Source organism: Doryrhamphus excisus, linkage group LG5 (assembly GCF_037039965.1).
Source record: "Doryrhamphus excisus strain RoL-2023G ecotype Guam linkage group LG5, RoL_Dexc_Guam_v1.1, whole genome shotgun sequence".
NCBI lineage: Eukaryota > Metazoa > Chordata > Actinopteri > Syngnathiformes > Syngnathidae > Doryrhamphus > Doryrhamphus excisus.
The window spans coordinates 18,731,312-18,752,298 of record NC_136361.1 but is presented as its reverse complement, the minus strand read 5'-3'; the positions used below and the strand labels follow the sequence as shown (position 1 = coordinate 18,752,298).

General features: G+C 39.1%; 1 protein-coding gene across 6 annotated transcripts in view; it reads right to left on the bottom strand.

Moving 5' to 3' along the window:
- grik2 (glutamate receptor, ionotropic, kainate 2) overlaps positions 1-20,987 on the bottom strand; it is a 138,168-nt gene that overhangs the window by 72,088 nt on the left and 45,093 nt on the right. For all 6 annotated transcript variants that reach the window (XR_013627416.1, XM_058052758.2, XM_078790858.1 and 3 more), the window contains exons 5-7: positions 14,202-14,383; positions 10,100-10,153; positions 8,257-8,430 (exon numbers count right to left, since the gene is read on the bottom strand). Coding sequence is in view for 5 of the 6 variants with exons in the window: in XM_058052758.2 (XP_057908741.2) it covers positions 8,257-8,430; positions 10,100-10,153; positions 14,202-14,383 (410 nt within the window). In the remaining variant the exon portion in view is untranslated. The remainder of the gene's footprint in view (positions 1-8,256; positions 8,431-10,099; positions 10,154-14,201; positions 14,384-20,987) is intronic.

The window sequence follows — 20,987 nt, the reverse complement described above, 5'->3', positions numbered from 1 at the left end:
ATTGCTTTAGTAGCAGAATCCACTGTCCCGTGAATTAGACACAGTGTCAGTAGAACTAATAGTCTTAACACTCAAGTGAATCTGATGAGTTTTTCCCAGCAAGCAGATAATGAGCAGAGAAAATAATCCCCTTATAAAAACCTTTCAAGCACTCCTTTTACAACTGCAAAGTGCCAACTGCAAAGACTTGTAGAATCAACATGGTCATATGTAAAGTGTTTACAATGTTGATTAGTTGGAGTTGAGTTGGAGCCTATGATTTGGTTTGGGATATCGGTTTTCCCACTCGACTTTTGTTTTTCCTTCCCAGATGTCATTACTTCCGGTGATCGGCAGACCAAATGAGGCACACATGCAGCCTTTACGCAATTAGTGGTGCTTTCAGTGTCAGGAAGATGCCTAATTATATAGGCTGGCCACAATAAAAGGCCACCCCAAAATTTTAAGTTTTATCAAAAAGTACAATACTACGAATGTGACTGAACGAATGTCCACCAAAACTGTTGCTTGGGAGTTCATTCATTCATTCATTCATTTTCTGCCGCTTTTCCTCACAAAGGTCGTGGGAGTGCTGGAGCCTATCCCAGCTGTCTTCAGGCGAGAGGCGGGGTACACCCTGGACTGATATAGACAAACAACAAGGGCACATATAGACAAACAACCATTCACACTCACATTCATACCTATGGACAATTTGGAGTCGCCAATTAACCTAGCATGTTTTTGGAATGTGGGAGGAAACCGAAGTACCCGGAGAAAACCCACGCATGCACGGGGAGAACATGCAAACTCTGTTGCATGGAGAGTATACATACACACTTGACATGTCACCCATTGAGAATATTTGGGATTGTCTGGATCACAGTTTTCTTTTTCGAGTTTCTGCCAATATCCAGCAACTTTGCACAGCCCTTGAATAGGAGTGGACCTAATGCACAACCTGATCAACCTTGGTCAAACCAAATACTGGCTAGTTTTCTGACAGTCCTGAACCCATGACAGTAAAACAACACATTTTTGGGGGGCCTTTTATTGTGGCCAGTCAGTGGAATAATCATGTTTTCTAATTGGCATCTTGACATGCCACATCTGTGTGGTGGATGGAGCAAGGATGAAGCACCACTAACGGGTTTGTGAACAATATTTGATAATAATAGGCCTTTTATGTGTATATAAAAACTGCATACAGTAGATCTTTCAGTTCAGTTTATCACGTGTGAGAGCAAAAATAAAAGTTCTGTTTGTTGTTGTTGAGTGAAGACTGCATATACTGCACATCTAAATGTAAAGCTGTCAGTGTGTACATTTATGTGTGTATAAATCATATTGACAACAATGAGTTGTTCTGTTGTTTACATAACATCAGTTTATACCAGTGAGGTATAAAAGCACAGCAATGTTCCATGCATGAAGCATCTTCATAAAAGTCCTAATTGCTCTCTGTGGGAGGATTAAAAAAATCACTTGTTCACTGTTAAGCTGAATACTTAATAGTTAAAGGCCAAACAAAATAAATGTAGACTACTGTGCTGAAATGTTTTTTTTAGCAAGAAGATTAAAGTTTGTGACATACCTCAAAGTGTGGTAAAAGTCCCATATAATTGTTGCCAAACAGTTCATAACCCTATAAACCTGCATATTTATATGGTATGCATGGATTGTGGATCAAACTGAGAGGCATTTTAGTATTTGTTTTTTTTATATATATACGTAGCTATGCATTACCATGTGTGCATATGCAAGTATAATGTAAATATGGAGTGGCTGTCTCAAGGCAATACAAGACTCACTGCTTGATGTATTGATGTAGGTCAGTAAGGATAATTCATAATGGTGCCTACAGAGAACATACTAACTCCTTATTTCTAAACTCACAAATACTTAAACTTGCTGATATAGTTCATCTTCAAACAGCTAAAATAATACATAAGGCTAAAAATAACCAATTACCTAAAAATTTCATCCAATACTTCTCTAAAAGAGAGGAGAAATATGATTTCAGGGAAGAACTACATTTGAAACACTTATATGCTAGGACTACGTTAAAAAGCCATAGCATTTCAGTATGTGGAGTCAAACTATGGAATGGATTGAGTAAGGAACTCAAACAATGCACAACGATGAGCCAATTCAAGAAACAATACAAGCAGTTGATGTTTGCTAAATACAAGGATGAAGAGTCTTGAACCAGTCATGATGTGCTATACATATCACTATATTGACACTTACTATGGTACCCATTATGTCATTGGATGCTCATATCACCTTGTACTTCGGTACGAGGTACATTATTAAAAAAATATATTATGGAAAGCAGGAAGTGAACAAATGAAACAGTTACCGATTGTAAAAGTAAACTGTATTATGGAAAGCAGGAAGTGAACAAATGAAACAGTTACCGATTGTAAAAGTAAACTGTATTATGGAAAGCAGGAAGTGAACAAATGAAACAGTCACTGATTGTAAAAGTAAACTGTATTATGGAAAGCAGGAAGTGAACAAATGTAACAGTGACTGATTGTAAAAGTACCAGATGGAGGGGTAGGACTTAATAAGCTTTGCTTCTTCCTACTCCTTTTGGACATGTGGAACTGTGAACTGATTATGTGATGCATTCAATTGTAATCTGATGCATGTTCAAATGAAATAAAACCATTACCATTACCATATTTGCTATACGTAGGTATAGTCGTTATAGTTGGTGAAGCCAGACACATTTGCTATGTATGGAACAGAAATAAAGAAGCACAGACATTACAACATGGAAACATCTAAGAGACAAAAAAGGGAAACTTCCTTCTATGAATTTGTAGCATGAGCATCATGTGTGGCAGCTACACACCCAACTGCTCTATGGTGTGTGTCTGTATTCTGTATTTTTTGACAGTTTCAACGTCCCCGGTTGCTTCACACCTGAACTCTGCCAAGGGTCAGCACCAAACAGCACCCCCCTTCCCCAATCAGCATGTACTAGCTCTGACTTATTCACCCCTTAAACCAGTGCAGGCGATGTTTCCCAGTCAGTTCCGTCACTCATGGAGGTCTCCAGTGAGAAAGAATGACTGACAGGTTGGAAGTTAAGAGCAAGCGGGCTCGAGAAGGAAATACATTAGTTTCTGCAACAGCCCTGCGGTATTGTAGGAAATCTCGTAATGATCCCTCTTCATCCATCCATTCATCGTTTCTACTCATTCTATCAATTATTGGAATCAGATATTTACATATACCAATCATAGAAAATAATGGCAAGTTAATTTTGAGCTATAGGAACCACTCTTTTTTCAATGACTATGATCTATTAGCCAAACATTCAAATCTTGGCCAAAAAGATTTATGATAGTGTCTATGAAAATATGTTTTCCTATTTTTGAAAAGCCTAGACCGATGAAGAAGTAGCCAACATAACTAGCATACCGACAAGAACTGATGTAGTGTTCAGATTGTAACATAAATAATCATCAGCCCAAGACTGCGGATTCAAACATCATCGGTTCAAACAATTACGTCCAAGTCACCACTTTGCTAAGGTTAGGAACCAAGACCCAAACTTCACCCCCAGATTGAAGGAAAGTTAAGTTGGTTAGTTCAGGGGTGGGCAAACTTTTTGACTCGCGGGCTGCATTGATATGACAAAATTTAAGGGGGGGGGGGGGGTCAAACTATATATTTTACACGTAACAGTCCACCTGGTATTATTGTATCTGTAAAATTGTCATGCAATCTGCTATTATTATTTATTATTTTATATTTAAATATTTTAAAAATAATAAAATATTAAAATAATTACAATAAAATTAAAATAATAATTATTATATTATTATTATGTAAAATATACAAATATAACAATAATATTATATATAATTAATATAATAATTATAATAATTATAGTAATCTAATAATAATCTAATAATAATAACTATTATTATTATCATTATTATGTGCTTGTGTCCCTTTTTTCAGGAGCACTTTGTAAACAACAGACCATGTCAAAAAACGAAATTGATAAAACCATCAAAAGGTTGGCTCAGGCCATGATGCCAGGTTGTATGTTGAGTTTAAATGAAATACTTTGGAAAGATTGGGCGGGCCGTATTCAAACACTTGGCGGGCCGGATGTGGCCCCCGGGCCGTAGTTTGCCCACCCCTGGGTTAGTTCAATGGAATCAAAAAGATGGAAAGACTACCTACAAATTATTTTAATCCAACACAAATTGGACAGCTCGATTCCTGAAACTTAGGAACATTTGGGCATTCTATGCATGTATGCACATCCAGGAATTTTCTCATAACTCTGTTGGGATCAGACTTTAAATGATCTGTCAAAAAAGGAAACAGCCTATTTAACGGTACACCCAGGTGTAGCACCTTTATGGTAATATGGGGGATAGAAAGTAGAGAGGAGCAATGCTGTTGCTCTGAATACCAAGTGTGTTTGGAAGCTGCAACAAACAAACAAGATGACCTTGATGTTTGAAAGGTCAGACCATATGCTTGGACGCGGGAAGTATATGTGATGTTCCTTTCCAAGTAGAGGCAGAAATTTCAGTAATGCCAAGGTGTTTCTTTGAACCCGGTGCAAAAACCGATTCATACAACAGTGGACACAATTAAAAAGGAGAGACATTATGGTAATGAAAGCACTGAGCTTGTAGGGTCAACGTTGTTATGCATGTTAAGCTGCAACTCAGGGATTCTGCGTCGCTAAGATTAATTGAAAGCGGCATACCTTAATAAGGTGCAGAATTATCTTACCTGATTAGTCGTACTGTATCTTTAAAGAATAAGTCTAATGAGGAAGAGTCATAATGTGCAGAATATTAACCGTACTTGTCTCAATCGCTCGACTGTCGCAACCATCCTCCGTCGTATTGTATTCAAAATTCACAATTCATTATTTCAAAAACAAAACTCAACAGTCCTGTCTACACGTAGTCAGGACTCGTGTTACATTCACAGATTCAGAGTATTGGGAATCACCAAACTCTTTAACCCTTAGATGCATAAGTGGGTCAAAAATGGCCCGGTCAGGTTGTTTTCTTGAAATATCTTCGTAGTGAAAATTTTTCATCATTTCATATTCCAGGTATTCCTAAAAAAAAACATGTTTTTAATATCATGCCATTCAAATTTTTAACTTATCTTTTATACATTTTAAGAAATTTTAGTTTTTGTGTTACTACCCCAACCCTCCATAAGTGGGTCAAAAATTACCCGGTCAGGTTGTTTTCTTGAAATATATTCATAATTAAAATTTTTCATCATTTCATATTCCAGGTATTCCTAAAAACAACATGTTTTTGATATCATACCATTCACATTTTTAACTTATCTTTTATACATTTTAAGAAATTTTAGTTTTTGTGTTACAACCCCAACCTTCCATAAGTGGGTCAAAAATGACCCGGTCCGGTTGTTTTCTTGAAATATCTTCGTCATGAAAATTTGTCATCATATCATATTCCATGTATTCCTCAAAAAACACGTTTTTGCTATCATACCATTCACATTTTTAACTTACCTTTTATAAATTTTGAGAAATTTTTGTTTTTGTGTTGTCAAAAATGACCCGGTCCGGTTGTTTTGTTGAAATATATTCGTAATGAAAATTTTTTATCATTTCATATTCCAGGTATTCCTCAAAAAACATGTTTTTGCAATCATACCATTCACATTTTTAACTTACCTTTTATACATTTTAAGAAATTTTAGTTTTTGTGTTACTACCCCAACCTTCAATAAGTGGGTCAAAAATGACCCGGTCAGGTTGTTTTCTTGAAATATCTTCGTCATGAAAATTTTTCATCATTTCATATTCCATGTATTCCTAAAAAACATGTTTTAATATCATGTCATTCACATTCTTAACTTACCTTTTATACATTTTAAGAAATTTTTGTTTTTGTGTTGCTACCCCGACCTTCCATAAGTGGGTCAAAAATGACCCGGTCAGGTTGTTTTCTTGAAATATCTTCGTAATGAAAATTTTTCATCATTTCATATTCCAGGTATTTCTCAAAAAACATGTTTTTGCTATCATACCATTCACATTTTTAACTTAACTTTTATACATTTTTAAGAACCTTCCATAAGTGGGTCAAAAAAATGCATTGAGTGTTCTAGTATGGGTCATTTTTGACCCCCTTATGGAAGAGTGTGGGGTTCAGTCACTTGTGCATCTAAGGGTTAACATGACACGTAACTGCCAGATCGCTACCGTATCCTGCCGCATGAAAGCAACAGCTCTTTCCAGATTCCTTTAACAACTTAACATAAGAGGTAACGAGGGCAGCATACCTTAATGCTGCCATATATACAGTACTCCTCACTTAATGAAGTCCATGGGTTGAATTAGCAGCTCAGTACTTAAGTACCCCAAACTGTAAATACAGCCCACAGATGCAGCCATTAATCAAACCTGCACGGAACCTTTCTCCGTGTCAATAGGCATTAGCTGCTGACTGATTGCCATTTGTCTAATTAATCAATCCCCACCTTCAAACTCATACACCATTAATTCACTGATGAGCAGGGTCACAGCAGAGTCCTCACACAAATCCATCGTCTGTCACCTGACTCAAAAATAACTCTCAGCCCTGTTTGCCAGTTGAGCACAAAATAGAAAATAGAAAATAGTAGCAGTAGCATAACATATTTTAAATGTACATTATTTTGTAGCGAACAGAGATGTAACTTTGTGGACCTTCTTTTGAAAGCCAATAAGTTCACTGAGCTTTTTTGCGCCGTGTTAAGATACAGTTATTACACACAAGTCTCAAGTTGGAAACAGTATTGATTAGGTCACAGGTCCAACAATACTCGCTTAAACCAACACCCACTCCCTGATGTACAGTAAATGCAGTAAATCATGGCTGGGCAAGAACAAGTTTTTTTTGATGGAATCAAATTGATGGAATCAGTCTTCCTTGTTCTTCCAGTTTGTCTTTGTAGGTAATTCACTTTTTTAGTGTTAGAAGAAGCTCTCTGTAACTGAATGTGCAGAGCCATCCCAAACTTCATTCATTCGTTTTCTACCGCTTATCCTCACGAGGGTCGCGAGGGGTGCTGGAGCCTATCCCAGCTGTCTTCAGACGAGAGGCAGGGTACACCCTGGACTGGTCGCCAGCCAATCACAGGGCACACATAGACAAACAACCATTCACACTCACATTTATACCTATGGACCTGTGGAATTGAACTCGGGTCTCCTAGCTGTGAGGCTAACCACTCTCAATTATTCATTCATTCATTTTCTACCGCTTTTCCTCACAAGGGTCGCGGGGGTGCTGGAGCCTATCCCAGCTGTCATCATGCGAGAGGCGGGGTACACCCTGGACTGGTGGCCAGCCAATCACAGGGCACATATAGACAAACAACCATTCACACTCACATTCATACCTATGGACAATTTGGAATGGGCAATTAACCTAGCATGTTTTTGGAATGTGGGAGGAAACCGGATGGCAAAGGGTGGGATTGAACTCAGGTCTCCTAGCTGTGAGGTCTGCACGCTAACCACTTGACCGCCGTGCAGCCCATCCCAATCTTCATCATCTGAAACTTAACACAAAAATACAACATTCTAAAAACATTTAGAGGTCAGAAAAATAGAAATCTAATCTAATCTAATCTACAATTGAATGTGATGAGCTTAACATTGATATATATTCATATACATTCATATACAATGTATATGTGTGGCTTATAGTAATTCAGGATATCGGACTGCTACCACTTCCAGTCCTCCCCACTACATCAAGTCAAAAAAATACACATCCCAGTAGTCCTCCCGGGATTAAAAAAAGAAGGACTTTTTCCACTTCTGCCCTCCTTTTAACCACTCAAAGTCATTCTTCTTAATGTTATTCCAGGTCCGTGGGTTGATGTTTTTGGCTGAATTCCCAGATAAGAGTGTGGTATAAAAGAACCACGGCTGCACGGTTTATTGCAGGCAGCATGCTCTGATCAGACAGGTTTCAGTGACAAGAAACCCTTTCACATTTGGGACTCACAACTTGGGCACCAAGGGTTTCCACCAACGTCCCTGAGGATGACTGGGAAGTAAGACTTCCAAGTCTATTTTCTCTTACATGAAAAAATATCGGCGTACCAAGGCTGCAAGCTGTTTTTTTTTTTAAAATACACGTAGCCATCACACAATAAAATGCTTCCAGGTGTACACGGCATCCATATACAATGTTTCCTGTATGGCGTAAAAGCTGTACTGAAAAGTAAGCTATTTTTATTGTTAATACTCACTGTCATGAAGCCGTCCAATAGACCAGAGTCAGGTTTAGGGGGGGCCTGCAGTCGTTCCATGGACCATTTCTCAATGATGGATGCCACCTGGCTGTTCTCAGTGTTGAGAATCCTAAATCCAGTCATATTAACACCACTGTATCGGTACGGTTCCACATCAAGCGCAAATAGATCCTGAGATGAGAAGAGAATAATTGTCATCAAATAGCATGTTCAAATAGTTTGACATAAGAAAAAAAATTGTGTGTGCATGGTATCTGTGCATCTTACCATGGGGAAACATTATCATTATTATTGACAAGGTCACTTGTGCAACTTTGTAAGGTCATAAGAGCTCAGTGGTTCTCAATTATTTTCTGTCATGCCACCCCCTAAAGGACAAAACTGTTTTCACGCCCTCACCGATTTTAAATACTCTTGAGAAACTGATAATATCTCTTTATTTATCTGTACTGTACAGAATAAACTCCAAACTGAAACTAATAAAGAGCTGTGAAGAATAAATTGAATATATGTACTCAAAGGTCAAACTGTATGTCGAGTACAATAAATTTGTACATGTTGGCAGGTCAGTATGAACATTGAATCCCCTCCCAGTGCATGCATTTTTCGTTGAACTCTGTTGTTGTACCAAGTAAAATAAGATTCAAATTTTTAAAAGTTTATAAGCGGTTCAATGATTTGGGGCTTCCTTTCCTGAAAAAAGAGGCAAAATGGCTCCTTTGATGGTAAAGGTCCCCACCCCCTGTTCTATAATATAAAAGAAACGAGTAAAAGAAAGGAGTTTTTCTCTTTCCGAATGGAATCTTTGCGAATGACCTTTCCGAAAGCAATGGTATACATGGAAAGGAATATTCCAATGGCGTGTCTACATGCGCCGCTATAATCAACCAGAATAGTCAATGGGGCATGCCCAGTAAAACGTAAACACCAACATCACGTGATACCGACTTCCTTGAGTTTTTCTTTCACTTGTTGGAATAACTCCGTATTGCCAGTTTTTCTTTCGTCCAGTCTTGAAATTTACTTTGAATCAAAAACAAACTTTCCACAGCAGTCCAGTGCCGATTGCTTGCCTCCATTTTTTTAAATCGAAGAACGTCTCGAGCTGTGTGTTACGTCATATCTCAGCATTTGCTGAAAGAACGCACCCGGGAACAGGAAAAGATAAAGTTCAATCTTGCTAATATTTTATAATTAAGCTCGGTAATTAAGTTTTAATAAAACTGGACTTGTGAATGGCGTATAGAAGAGTTTAGATTCTGTTCCACAGATGGCGCTAATGCACACGAAAGCTGCTTTGCCAACCGCCAATAAACAACAGAAGAAGAAAAACACCACAAAGAAGAACACAGTCTGACAACTTTCCGTTTGCGCGGGTACAAGATACCTCAATCGGATTGGGGAAAGGAATATTCCACCCCTGTGAATCCGATTATATATTTATTCGGATTGGCACTTTTTTTTTCGGAATGAGGTGTATACAAAGGTTACATTCTTTCCGTTTCAGCAAATAACCCGAATGGAATTGGAATATTTGGGTCCATGTTTCCATATTTATAAATCACAGTGAATAAAATGAAATATTCAATACATTGGAGCGCTTGGCTGTGGTGATACAGGAAAATCAACAGAATGATGACTGTTGATAAGCTTTCAAAAGAGTAGGATAATGAAGAAACAAAGGCAAGATGTTCTTCATAGACCACAATGACATGAAAAAAACATTTCAAATTAATTCATTGGAGAGCAGATGTTGTGTCAAAGAAGACCATAAGACTGACATCCTGTTTTGTTTTGGTATGAAACAAATCTCCGTGTAGGCACAGAATGTTCTACTTACCAGTGTTGTAAAGATATAATGATAATATTCTGTCATCATTCCCATAGCCAGACCCTAAGAGAGTAGAAGACAGACAAAGAGTGAGGACAATATATATATTTGTGTATGAGTGCATACAATATTTGGGCACAGACATTCGCATATAAATTTGTCTGATTGTGTAATTAATTGGTATAATACCAGGAAATGAGAAAAAGCACATATTCTACTAATTTCTGCTAAATTTCTGCTAAATTAAGACCTATTTTTATCAAATGTGCAGATGTAGGTGTAACAGATGTCAAATGATGTGCAAAAAAGGATGTTGCAGTATCGTCCACACCTACCACACCTTCTATCCATGGACACACTTCATATAACAGCATAGATTATGTGCATGATTCATATAAATACACTTTGCTGGCCAAAGACCTTCGATGAAACACTGACGCAATCGTCGAGGTTGTAAAAGACCAAAGAGAATACTAAGAGCAGCAAGACTTGAAATAAAATTTAAGGCTTCTCCTTAAAGGGGAAATAGAATTTTACACTCTGAGTCAAATGGAGGGGGCCGTGCACAGTGTCGTGCCCCTGAGCAGTTGTTGAGTAGGAGGCACTGCAGGCGATAGTGTAGTCAGGAGCATTGAAGGTATGACATTTGTGGAGCAGGTGGTTCTGGTAGAGTGGAGGTGTGAAATGTAACTGATAAAGCTGCTGGTAAGCCACACGGTGACAAGACACAGGTGTTCGAGAGCTGGATTGCATGCGTTGCCATTCGGGTGAAAGGACTGATGGTCTCCTACAAACATGTTTTTTTTTTTTTTTTTGAAGGGACGAAGCAGCACTTGAGAGGTGGAACCTAACTGAAGAGCAGCTGATCCAGGCTTGCAGGATGAGATATAGGCTTGATGTCTTTTGAATAAGACAGTTTAAAACTCTGAGATTTTGGTAATGTATGATCTACCCAATGGACAACAAAATAAAAAAAACACAAATAAAAGTTGATGGCAAGGAAGGGAACATTAGGAACAATCCTAATGTGCCACGCAATAAAACAGTTTGACTCTGTTCTTATAAAGGACACTAAACTCATCACTCAGCAACTTAACACTCAAAAAAGTGTACCTCCAAAATACACAAAAGTACCAATATGGGTTTAAAAAGAAAGAAAATTATAGTAAAATTTCCCATAACGAGCAATGCACTCATTAATGTCTTTCCCGGGGAGCTGCAATGATGTCAGTCTCCCTTTGGGCTCTTCTGGCTCCCTCTGGTGGACAGAGTCAGCATTGCAGTGACATTTATCAATCTATCCGTTTTCTATGCTGCATGTTTTCTGACTGGTGCTACATTGTACACTAACTGAAAAATGTACGTTGTAAACCAAAAAACACGCTAACCAAGGTTCCGCTGTATAGCTACAGTCGTCTCTCATTTATCACAGCGATAAGTGATTGAAGACCCGACCTGGAAGTTTGGTTCAATATTAATAAACAGAATATTTTCATCGCAAGGCTTCTGTAAACGGATAATGAATATATTCAATGCAGTGTTTGTAGCGAGAAAAAAATGGATGGCAAAGATGGATCTAGACGCAAACTCCCAATTAATCACACGTCACTCGCACCCCTCACACTATAGTCGTGAAATTTGGATAGTGACTAAAACAATGAGATCACAGAAGGAACAATCACTTTCTGTCAGCACTCACCCTTGAAAACTTACAAAAGCAATTTATCTTTAAAAGCACCTTGGAGATGAGATTTTAAAGTAGAATCACCTTGTTCAGTATAATTCCATTATCATTCAGGCTGTGTGAATGTGTGTGCTGGCCAGACGCCAATCCATTCAGACTGTGTGGTACTGTAATCTGGTGTCAGGGTCCTGCCTGCCATGCTAAAACTCACAAAAATCAATATAAATCACAGATTAGGATTGTGTGGAGAATGATTCAATAGTGAGGGTGGCTGATAATGGCTGCTCGTGTCTGGTGGCGAACCTTGAGAAAAGTCCGGCTTTTCAGTGCTCGCTCGCTTGCTATCAATATTTGAATTAACAACATGTTGCCTGTTGTAACCTTTTGCTTGTACTGATGTAAGACAAGGCTGAAGAAAGAACGGAAATGTCTCATACATCGAAATCACGCGTGCATTATGAATCAAACTTCATCAGGCAGATCAAGAGCCGCCCTAAAACTTTAGATACTTAGACTCGTGGCCAAAAATACTGACATTTGAAAGACCAATATATTCACTATCTCGACTCTGGACATGTCCGAACCATCTCAGTCTGGCCTTTTTGACTTTATCTCCAAGGCCTCTAACATGTAATGTTGCTCTAATGTACTCGTTCCTGATCCTATCCATCCTGGTCACTCTCACTGAGAACCTCAGCATCCATATCTCTGCTACCTCCAGTTCTGCTTCCTGTCTTTTCCTCAGTGGCTGATCTCACCACAGTTTTGTATACCTTTTGTTTCACTTTAGTTGAGACTCTTCTATCTATGTTTTAAGGATGATTTTAGGAAGGGATGTTAGCCTTATTGTGTGGAAAGCACTTTGAATTACCTTGTTGTACGAACTGTAAATAAAAATTTAAAATCATATATTATAAATATTTCTTCTGGTTTTGAAGTGTACTATTCAAAACAACAAAAAGTTAAAATCAGAGTGTACATGCAATAATCATGTTAATATTTTTTTTTAATTGTGTGCACTAGTGATTTATTTTGGATTTTCACAAATCAAGATAAGTTGCACGGCGGTCGTGTGGTTAGCGCGCAGACCTCACAGCTAAGAGGTTCAATTCCACCATCTATGTGTGGAATTTGCATGTTCTCCCCGTGCATGCGTGGGTTTTCTCCGTGTACTCCGGTTTCCTCCCACATTCCAAAAACATGCTAGGTTAATTGGCGACTCCAAATTGTCCATAGGTATGAATGTGAGTGTGAATGGTTGTTTGTCTATATGTGCCCTGTGATTGGCTGGCGACCAGTCCAGGTTGTACTTATCAGCACCTCAAAAAAAAAAAGAATTTGCGACAGTGGGTGGGTTTTGTCCACCTCCCGGACCACAAAAATTATAAATAATTTCCTTGCCATTAAAAATTCAGTGAACCTCAGTTAGCGTTTGCCTTCTGTTTTTCAGTTTACGTTAAAAAATGTCTGCCACAATTTTGACGAGAATTGCTGTGCATTGTCTGGTTAACGTATAATATGGTGCTCGTCTTGTTGTCTTGTTCATACACTGCTCAGTGCTCTCAGTGCATCTGTGTTCCTTATGTATTTAGGAAGCTTGCCGCTACCAGGAAGCACAAACCAGAAGTCATTGCATTATTGCGTTATTACAATGTTTAAAAAATATATTTTTGAAACCAAACGGTTGTACAATTTTAAATCAGGATTAATTTAAATGAATTTCATAATCGATAGACAGCGGTCTTCACGTCTCGTTTCGTTTGGCAAGGTGTCGCTAATGGGCGAGGAAGCAAGGTAAATTATCGGTGTGTTGTGCAATGAGAAAAATCAGAGCAGGACAGTCTTTCATTACTTTCCATTAGCAGGGTTTCTCTCAGACATTGTTAATGAAAAGAGTCCTTGAGCTTCCCCAGCAATTTAACACTCAGGCGCTGATTAAAACCCCTGGGAGAGTGACAGTGCGCTGGAGGTGAATCATGTTGTCTTTAATATTTGATCAGTCCTGCAAGCAGGGAAATTATGAACATTTGCTAATTGAGAGACTCATCATATGTCTTTCCTCTTATGGGAAACGCTTTTGAGACTTACTTATTTGTTGGGATTTTTTTTCATCACAAAAAAAATACTTTCTTCCACCTTTCAATGTCCCGTGTTTGGTTCTCTGGTGCAATTTCGTGACATTTAAATATGTTTTTTTGTTGCAGATGCCATCTGATAGATATTTGACTGCACTCAGCATCAGTAACAACCTTCATTTGGGCTTAAGATCGTTTTGTGTCTTGACGGACAAGGCAATTGGATCCTGTGGCTCAGTGCCGGTGACAATTTTTGGGTCTATCACTTGACAGTTTAAAGTTAAAAGACATATTGAAACCCTCAGCACCACTTGCATATGAAATGATTTCGGTGGATGTATTGGTTGCATACCTGCTTTAGGATTCCAGCAGCCATTTCATGTCCGCAGTCAAAGATAATGTGGAATTCCTTTCCTCTTTTCATCTCCTTTAACAATGGTTTAGCATCCTTCGTCTCTGCAGGAAGTTGCCGGATCTTTAATCGAATGTTGTACCTTGACGGCGCCTTTATGAGTTCTTGCAGTCGAATCAGACCTTGAAAATAAAACAAAAAAAAAACACAAAAATACATTTGTACATTGTATTTTGAATTGTTGCCATTTGAAGTTAATGATAAATGATAAAGATTATAACAATAATGATAATAACAATATTAAAACGATAATAATAACAGGAGAGAACAAGACTGTGGAATGAACATGATTATATCTTGCAAAAAGGGGTAGGCATTTATAAGCTTTTGCTTCAGCCTACTCCTTTTGGGCTTGCTATCAGATAGTTGAATACAAATGTAAATAATGGAAAGTTATATTTTGATTGATGTAAGAAATGCACTGTAATGTTTCATATATTTGCCCAAATGAAAAAAAAAAAAAAAAAAAGTTAAACAAATACAGTGTCTACAGTTCTGGAAATGGTAGTTATTTTTTTTCCTCATCACAAACCAGAGTACTACTGATTAAGCTTGCAGCCGCCGTGTTGCCAGATGTACAATCACTCTGTTACTGTCACTCACTTTAGTAGAGATGATCACTTCATCGTTATGTTGTGCAGTAGATGCAATATTACAGCTAGTTTCATGTGACAAGTAAACAAGAAGAAGAAGAAGAACATCCATTTTAAGGTGGCCCTCCCGTATTGATGGAGTCTAAAGTACAAGCCCTGCTGCAAGATCCATATTTAACCCAGCATGAATATTTTATCCCGTCTAAGCGTTTATTAGAGGGCTGTCTGGGAGTCTCCTGAGTGTAAAACAGATTGGTCTGCTCTATGATAAATATCCTTGCAAGGGAATGGCCCAACAAGCCTCCGTATGGACTGATATGCTCCTTATAAGATATTAGCCGGCCCAGATGGGCAATGATAAAAAATAATTGAATTAGTCACAGTCCTAAAGGTTCCCAGAGCCAAGGTTAAACATGACCCTTGAAACAGTGTGTGAATTTTAGTGTTCATACTGCTGGAGATTGGAAATTCTCCGCAATAAAGCAATAAAGGCCGCAAGGACCACTTAAATATGCTTAAGTTAAATATATTTGTAGGCTAAATGTTAAAGGCGAACTGCACTTTTTTTTTTTTTATTTTGCCCATCATTCACAATCTTTATGTAAAACATGAACACATATAAACAAGCCCTCTAAAAAAAACCTCCAAAAAATTACAAAAATGTTCAATTTACATAACAAAATAATACTTTGACAGAGTTCCTTAAGTCTCATTCATAAAAGTCAATTCATTAGTGTTTTAAACCATTGAAATTACAATAAACAGATATTATTATGAATTTTAAACAGATTTTAATAAACAAAAACAGCCAAAATCAAGGTAACACAACAAAAAGTTAAGCTAATGACACCGCTTGTCACTTAATTACCTAATAATAAATTAAAAGACAAGTAAATGACAAAAATCACATTTGCGTTATGGAGTTCATGCCGCGAAATACCCGTTTCCTCCTCCTCTGCATGGGTGATGTGCACACATTGGTGATGGAAGCGATTCCTCAAAACAGAAAAAAAAAAATCGAATAATCGTTGCAGCCTTAATTTTGAGGTTTTCCATTGATTTCGATTTTGTATTTCTAGTCACGATTCTATAGTTAACAAGTGGAATCAGTCCAATTTACCATCTCAGTATAATAAATCAGGAAAACCTATTTATCTAATGAGTGCAATGAACAAACAGGTAAGCCACTGCATGTGGAATAGCTGAAGTCCAAAACAAGTATGAGTTTATGACCAAAGGTGAAAGTCAGTTTATTAAAGTAAAGTAAAGACACAGGATAAATGCATGTAATAAAACAAGGGCACTTAGTTGTTCTAAGGCCAAACAATAATACCAGTGGAAAGTATTCCCTACACAACCCATAACAAAGTCTCATATTAGAAATGCTGGTTTTGAAGTGTACTATTCAAAACAACAAAAAGTTAAAATCAGAGTGTACATGCAATAATCATGTTAATGATTTTTTTTTATTGTGTGCACTAGTGATTTATTTTGGTTTTTCACAAATCAAGATAAGTTGCACGGCGGTCGTGTGGTTAGCGCGCAGACCTCACAGCTAAGAGGTTCAATTCCACCATCTATGTGTGGAGTTTGCATGTTCTCCCCGTGCATGCGTGGGTTTTCTCCGGGTATTCCGGTTTCCTCCCACATTCCAAAAACATACTAGGTTAATTGGCGACTCCAAGTTGTCCATAGGTATAAATGTGAGTGTGAATGGTTGTTTGTTTATATGTGCCCTGTGATTGGCTGGCGACCAGTCCAGGGTGTACCCTGCCTCTCGCCCGAAGACAGCTGGGATAGGCTCCAGCACCCCCTGCGACCCTCATGAGGATAAGAAGTAGAAAATGAAAGTGTGACTTTGTCTACAGTGAGATGCTCTGGATCCTCCGCCATTTCCTTCACAGATACCTGTTCATTGTTTAGTCTATCTGTGGCCCGTTCACGATCGTCTCCATGACAACTGCTGTGTTATCACAATAACATCCTGTGGACTGAAGCACACACATGCATATACTATGCTGCACGCACACCCTCTTCCATCCAACGTCGCTATAAACCGATTATCCGTTACGGATACGGAAACAAGTACAGCTGTCATTTATTTGTATCTGTTCAGAAAATCGGGCTGCACGTTGGTCTAGTGGTTAGTGCACAGGCCACACAGTTAGAGTTCAATTCCACCCTCGACCATCTCTGTGTGGAGTTTGCATGTTCTCCCTGTGCATGCGTGGGTTTTCTCCGGGTACTCCAGTTTCCTCCCACATTCCAAAAACATGCTAGGTTAATTGGCGACTCCAAATTGTCCATAGGTATGAATGTGAGTGTGAATGGTTGTTTGTCTATATGTGCCTTGTGATTGGCTGGCGACCAGTCCAGGGTGTACCCCGCCTGAGGACAGCTGGGATAGGCTCCAGCATCCCCGCGACCCTTGTGTGGATGAAAGATGTTAGCATGCTAATGTTAGCATAAATGTTAAACTAACATTTGTGGTGTGAATCACAAAACGGTGTACCCCGCATCTCACCCGAAGACAGCTGGGATAGGCTCCAGCATCCCCGCAACCCTTGTGTGGATGAAAGGTGTTAGCATGCTAATGTTAGCATAAATGTTAGACTAATATTTGTGGCGTGAATCACAAAACGGTGTACCCCGCATCTTGCCCGAAGACAACTGGGATAGGCTCCAGCATCTCCGCGACCCTTGTGTGGATGAAAGATGTTAGCATGCTAATGTTAGCATAAATGTTAGACTAATATTTGTGGCGTGAATCACAAAACGGTGTACCCCGCATCTCGCCCAAAGGCTGCTGGGATAGGCTCCAGCACCCCCGTGACCTTCATGAGTATAAGCGGTAGAAATTGAATGAATATTCAGGAAATGTTCATTGTTTTCTGCAAAGGCAAATAGCAGGTCACCCTTAGCGACTCCAAATTGTCCATAGGTATGAATGTGAGTGTGAATGGTTGTTTGTCTATATGTGCCTTGTGATTGGCTGGCGACCAGTCCAGGGTGTACCCCGCCTGAAGACAGCTGGGATAGGCTCCAGCATTCCCGTGACCCTTGTGTGGATGAAAGATGTTAGTATGCTAATGTTAGCATAAATGTTAGACTAATATTTGTGGCGTGAATCACAAAACGGTGTACCCCGCATCTCGCCCGAACACAGCTGGGATAGGCTCCAGCATCCCTGCGACCCTTGTGTGGATGAAAGGTGTTAGCATGCTAATGTTAGCATAAATGTTAGACTAATATTTGTGGCATGAATCACAAAACGGTGTACCCCGCATCTCGCCCGAAGACAACTGGGATAGGCTCCAGCATCTCCGCGACCCTTGTGTGGATGAAAGATGTTAGCATGCTAATGTTAGCATAAATGTTAGACTAATATTTGTGGCGTGAATCACAAAACGGTGTACCCCGCATCTCGCCCGAAGGCTGCTGGGATAGGCTCCAACACCCCCGTGACCTTCATGAGTATAAGCGGTAGAAATTGAATGAATATTCAGGAAATGTTCATTGTTTTCTGCAAAGGCAAATAGCAGGTCACCCTTAGCGACTCCAAATTGTCCATAGGTATGAATGTGAGTGTGAATGGTTGTTTGTCTATATGTGCCTTGTGATTGGCTGGCGACCAGTCCAGGGTGTACCCCGCCTGAAGACAGCTGGGATAGGCTCCAGCATCCCCGTGACCCTTGTGTGGATGAAAGATGTTAGTATGCTAATGTTAGCATAAATGTTAGACTAATATTTGTGGCGTGAATCACAAAACGGTGTACCCCGCATCTCGCCCGAACACAGCTGGGATAGGCTCCAGCATCCCTGCGACCCTTGTGTGGATGAAAGGTGTTAGCATGCTAATGTTAGCATAAATGTTAGACTAATACTTGTGGCGTGAATCACAAAATGGTGTACCCCGCATCTCGCCCGAAGACAGCTGGGATAGGCTCCAGCACCCCTGCGACCTTCGTGAGTATAAGCGGTAGAAAATGAATGAATATTCAATATTCATTGTTTTCTGCAAAGGCAAATAGCAGGTCACCCATTGCTATCATTTGTGCTACCTTGACTGTAATGCTGGCATTGCACTTCCACGCATACACAGTACACATTTAGCTGGATAATAAAAAATAAATATAGAAACTTCTTATCAATCTATGTTCATTTCAGATTTAAGCTACGCCAATTTCCGGTTAAACCTCAGTTTAAATTTTATAACCGTCTATTCCGAGTACGGATACGGATACAGATTTAGATGGGGGAACAGATACAGAAACAGATAGTGGTGTACGTGCTCATCCCTATAAATGAGTTTTGTCATTTATGTGGCCTTGCCGACCATTGTATTGCCACCCATGAGACGTTGTTAAGTAACGTTCTGTTCATAAATTCTGGTCAATGACAAGCTGACCACAGTGTTTTGCACCAATATTGGCTTTCTTTGAGGGGAAACAATTACTCACCAAAACACACCGTAGCACAAAGACAAAGCTGTCAGTGTTAGTGTAAATACGTATGGAACAAATCCGTTCTTTCCCCCGGCCGGCGCTATGGTACCATAGTCTGTTCTCCCTTATGGCCTCATCAAGTGTCTGCATTCCAGGGAGTTGTAAGGATGTCATGCCTGGCTTGCGGAGCTATAACACATGCTGCTGCCATCTACCTTTTTGCAGTTTCAATGTTGAGCCATTAGATGTGTCCCGTTGTTGTTATTGATTTGATTGTTTGCTCCCTGCTTGGTGGAAAAAGAGTTCATCAAGAAACTGTTCCCCAAACACTTTTCAATTCCCTTCCCAAAAAGATGGTATTTCTCACAACATCAGGCTTTTTGTATGTATTCTGTTGAAGGAATTGGTCCATTAGGAAACACAATATGCTCTCTACATTGAAATAAACAAATGTTGAACTTCTTTCTAGACTGAAAAAAGAAAGAAATATTTAAGTTCTGGCTGCTCGGTGGATAAGTGGTTAGCACGCAGGCCTCACAGCTAGGAGACCCGAGTTCAATTCCACCCTGTGTGGAGTTTGCATGTTCTCAGAAAAACATGCTAAGTTAATTGGCGACGCCGAATTGTCCATAGGTAGGAATGTGAGTGTGAATGGTTTGTTGTCTATATGTGCCCTGTGATTGGCTGGCGACCAGTCCAGGGTGTAGCCCGCCTTTCGCCCGATGACAGCTGGGATAGGCTCCAGCACCCCCGCGACCGTCATGAGGATAAGCGGTAGAAAATTAATGTTTAAGTTCTTTGTGGGTCTGTTTCCTCCTGTATTTCCTTTTGTTGTTTATCAGCTTAGATAGTCACGTCACTTTCTTTGGTGAATGCTCTTGAGAGCCATTTTCTGTATCCACCTTTCAGGGTGAGTTTAGTGCCAAGGTGACTGCTTGTTTGACGCATTTGTGCATTGTGACGCTCCTTATGAGGTAATTTTTTGTGGAATAAAATACATTTTGACTGCACCTGGCATCATGTCCTCACATCCTGAGGTAACGCAACTCACTACAACAGTAAAACATGACAGAATGCATTCTGTTTCAATATTGCCCGTCTTGACTATTGCATGCTCTGCAAATATGTTCAGAAAACTCATCGAATATGAGTAAAACTGGAAATCTATTAAGTTGAAAATTTAAGAAAATGTCCTGATTTTCATTGTTTTTCACTGAGCCATTAAATTGAACGACTGACTTCACTCACGGTTTCCAAAGTCACAATGTAGCATCAAGATTAACCACCACCACATTACTATGATGTTTTACTATGAGTTATTTCTGTCATTCAATAGCGTTTCTCGCCTGATTTGTCAAAATGCTGGCACTTGCAACTTTATTGGCCTCCATTTTAGGTTATCGAGGTGAGAAACACTAATGTATTCAAGAAATAACTCATGGCAAAACAGGAAGGTGGTGGTGGTTGATCTCGCTGCCACATTGTTTATTTGGGAACAGTCCCGTCTTCAATGAAGGTTTGTTGTCTTTCTGGAATTGATTAATTTGATTTACATTATTTCTTATGGAAATAATTGATTTGGTTAGCATCTATTTTGGTTAGAGTCAGTCAGGAAAAAAATCCTAAAGTTCCACTGTATAGCCAAATTAACAGAACACTAATGAATAACGTACAAATGACATTATTTT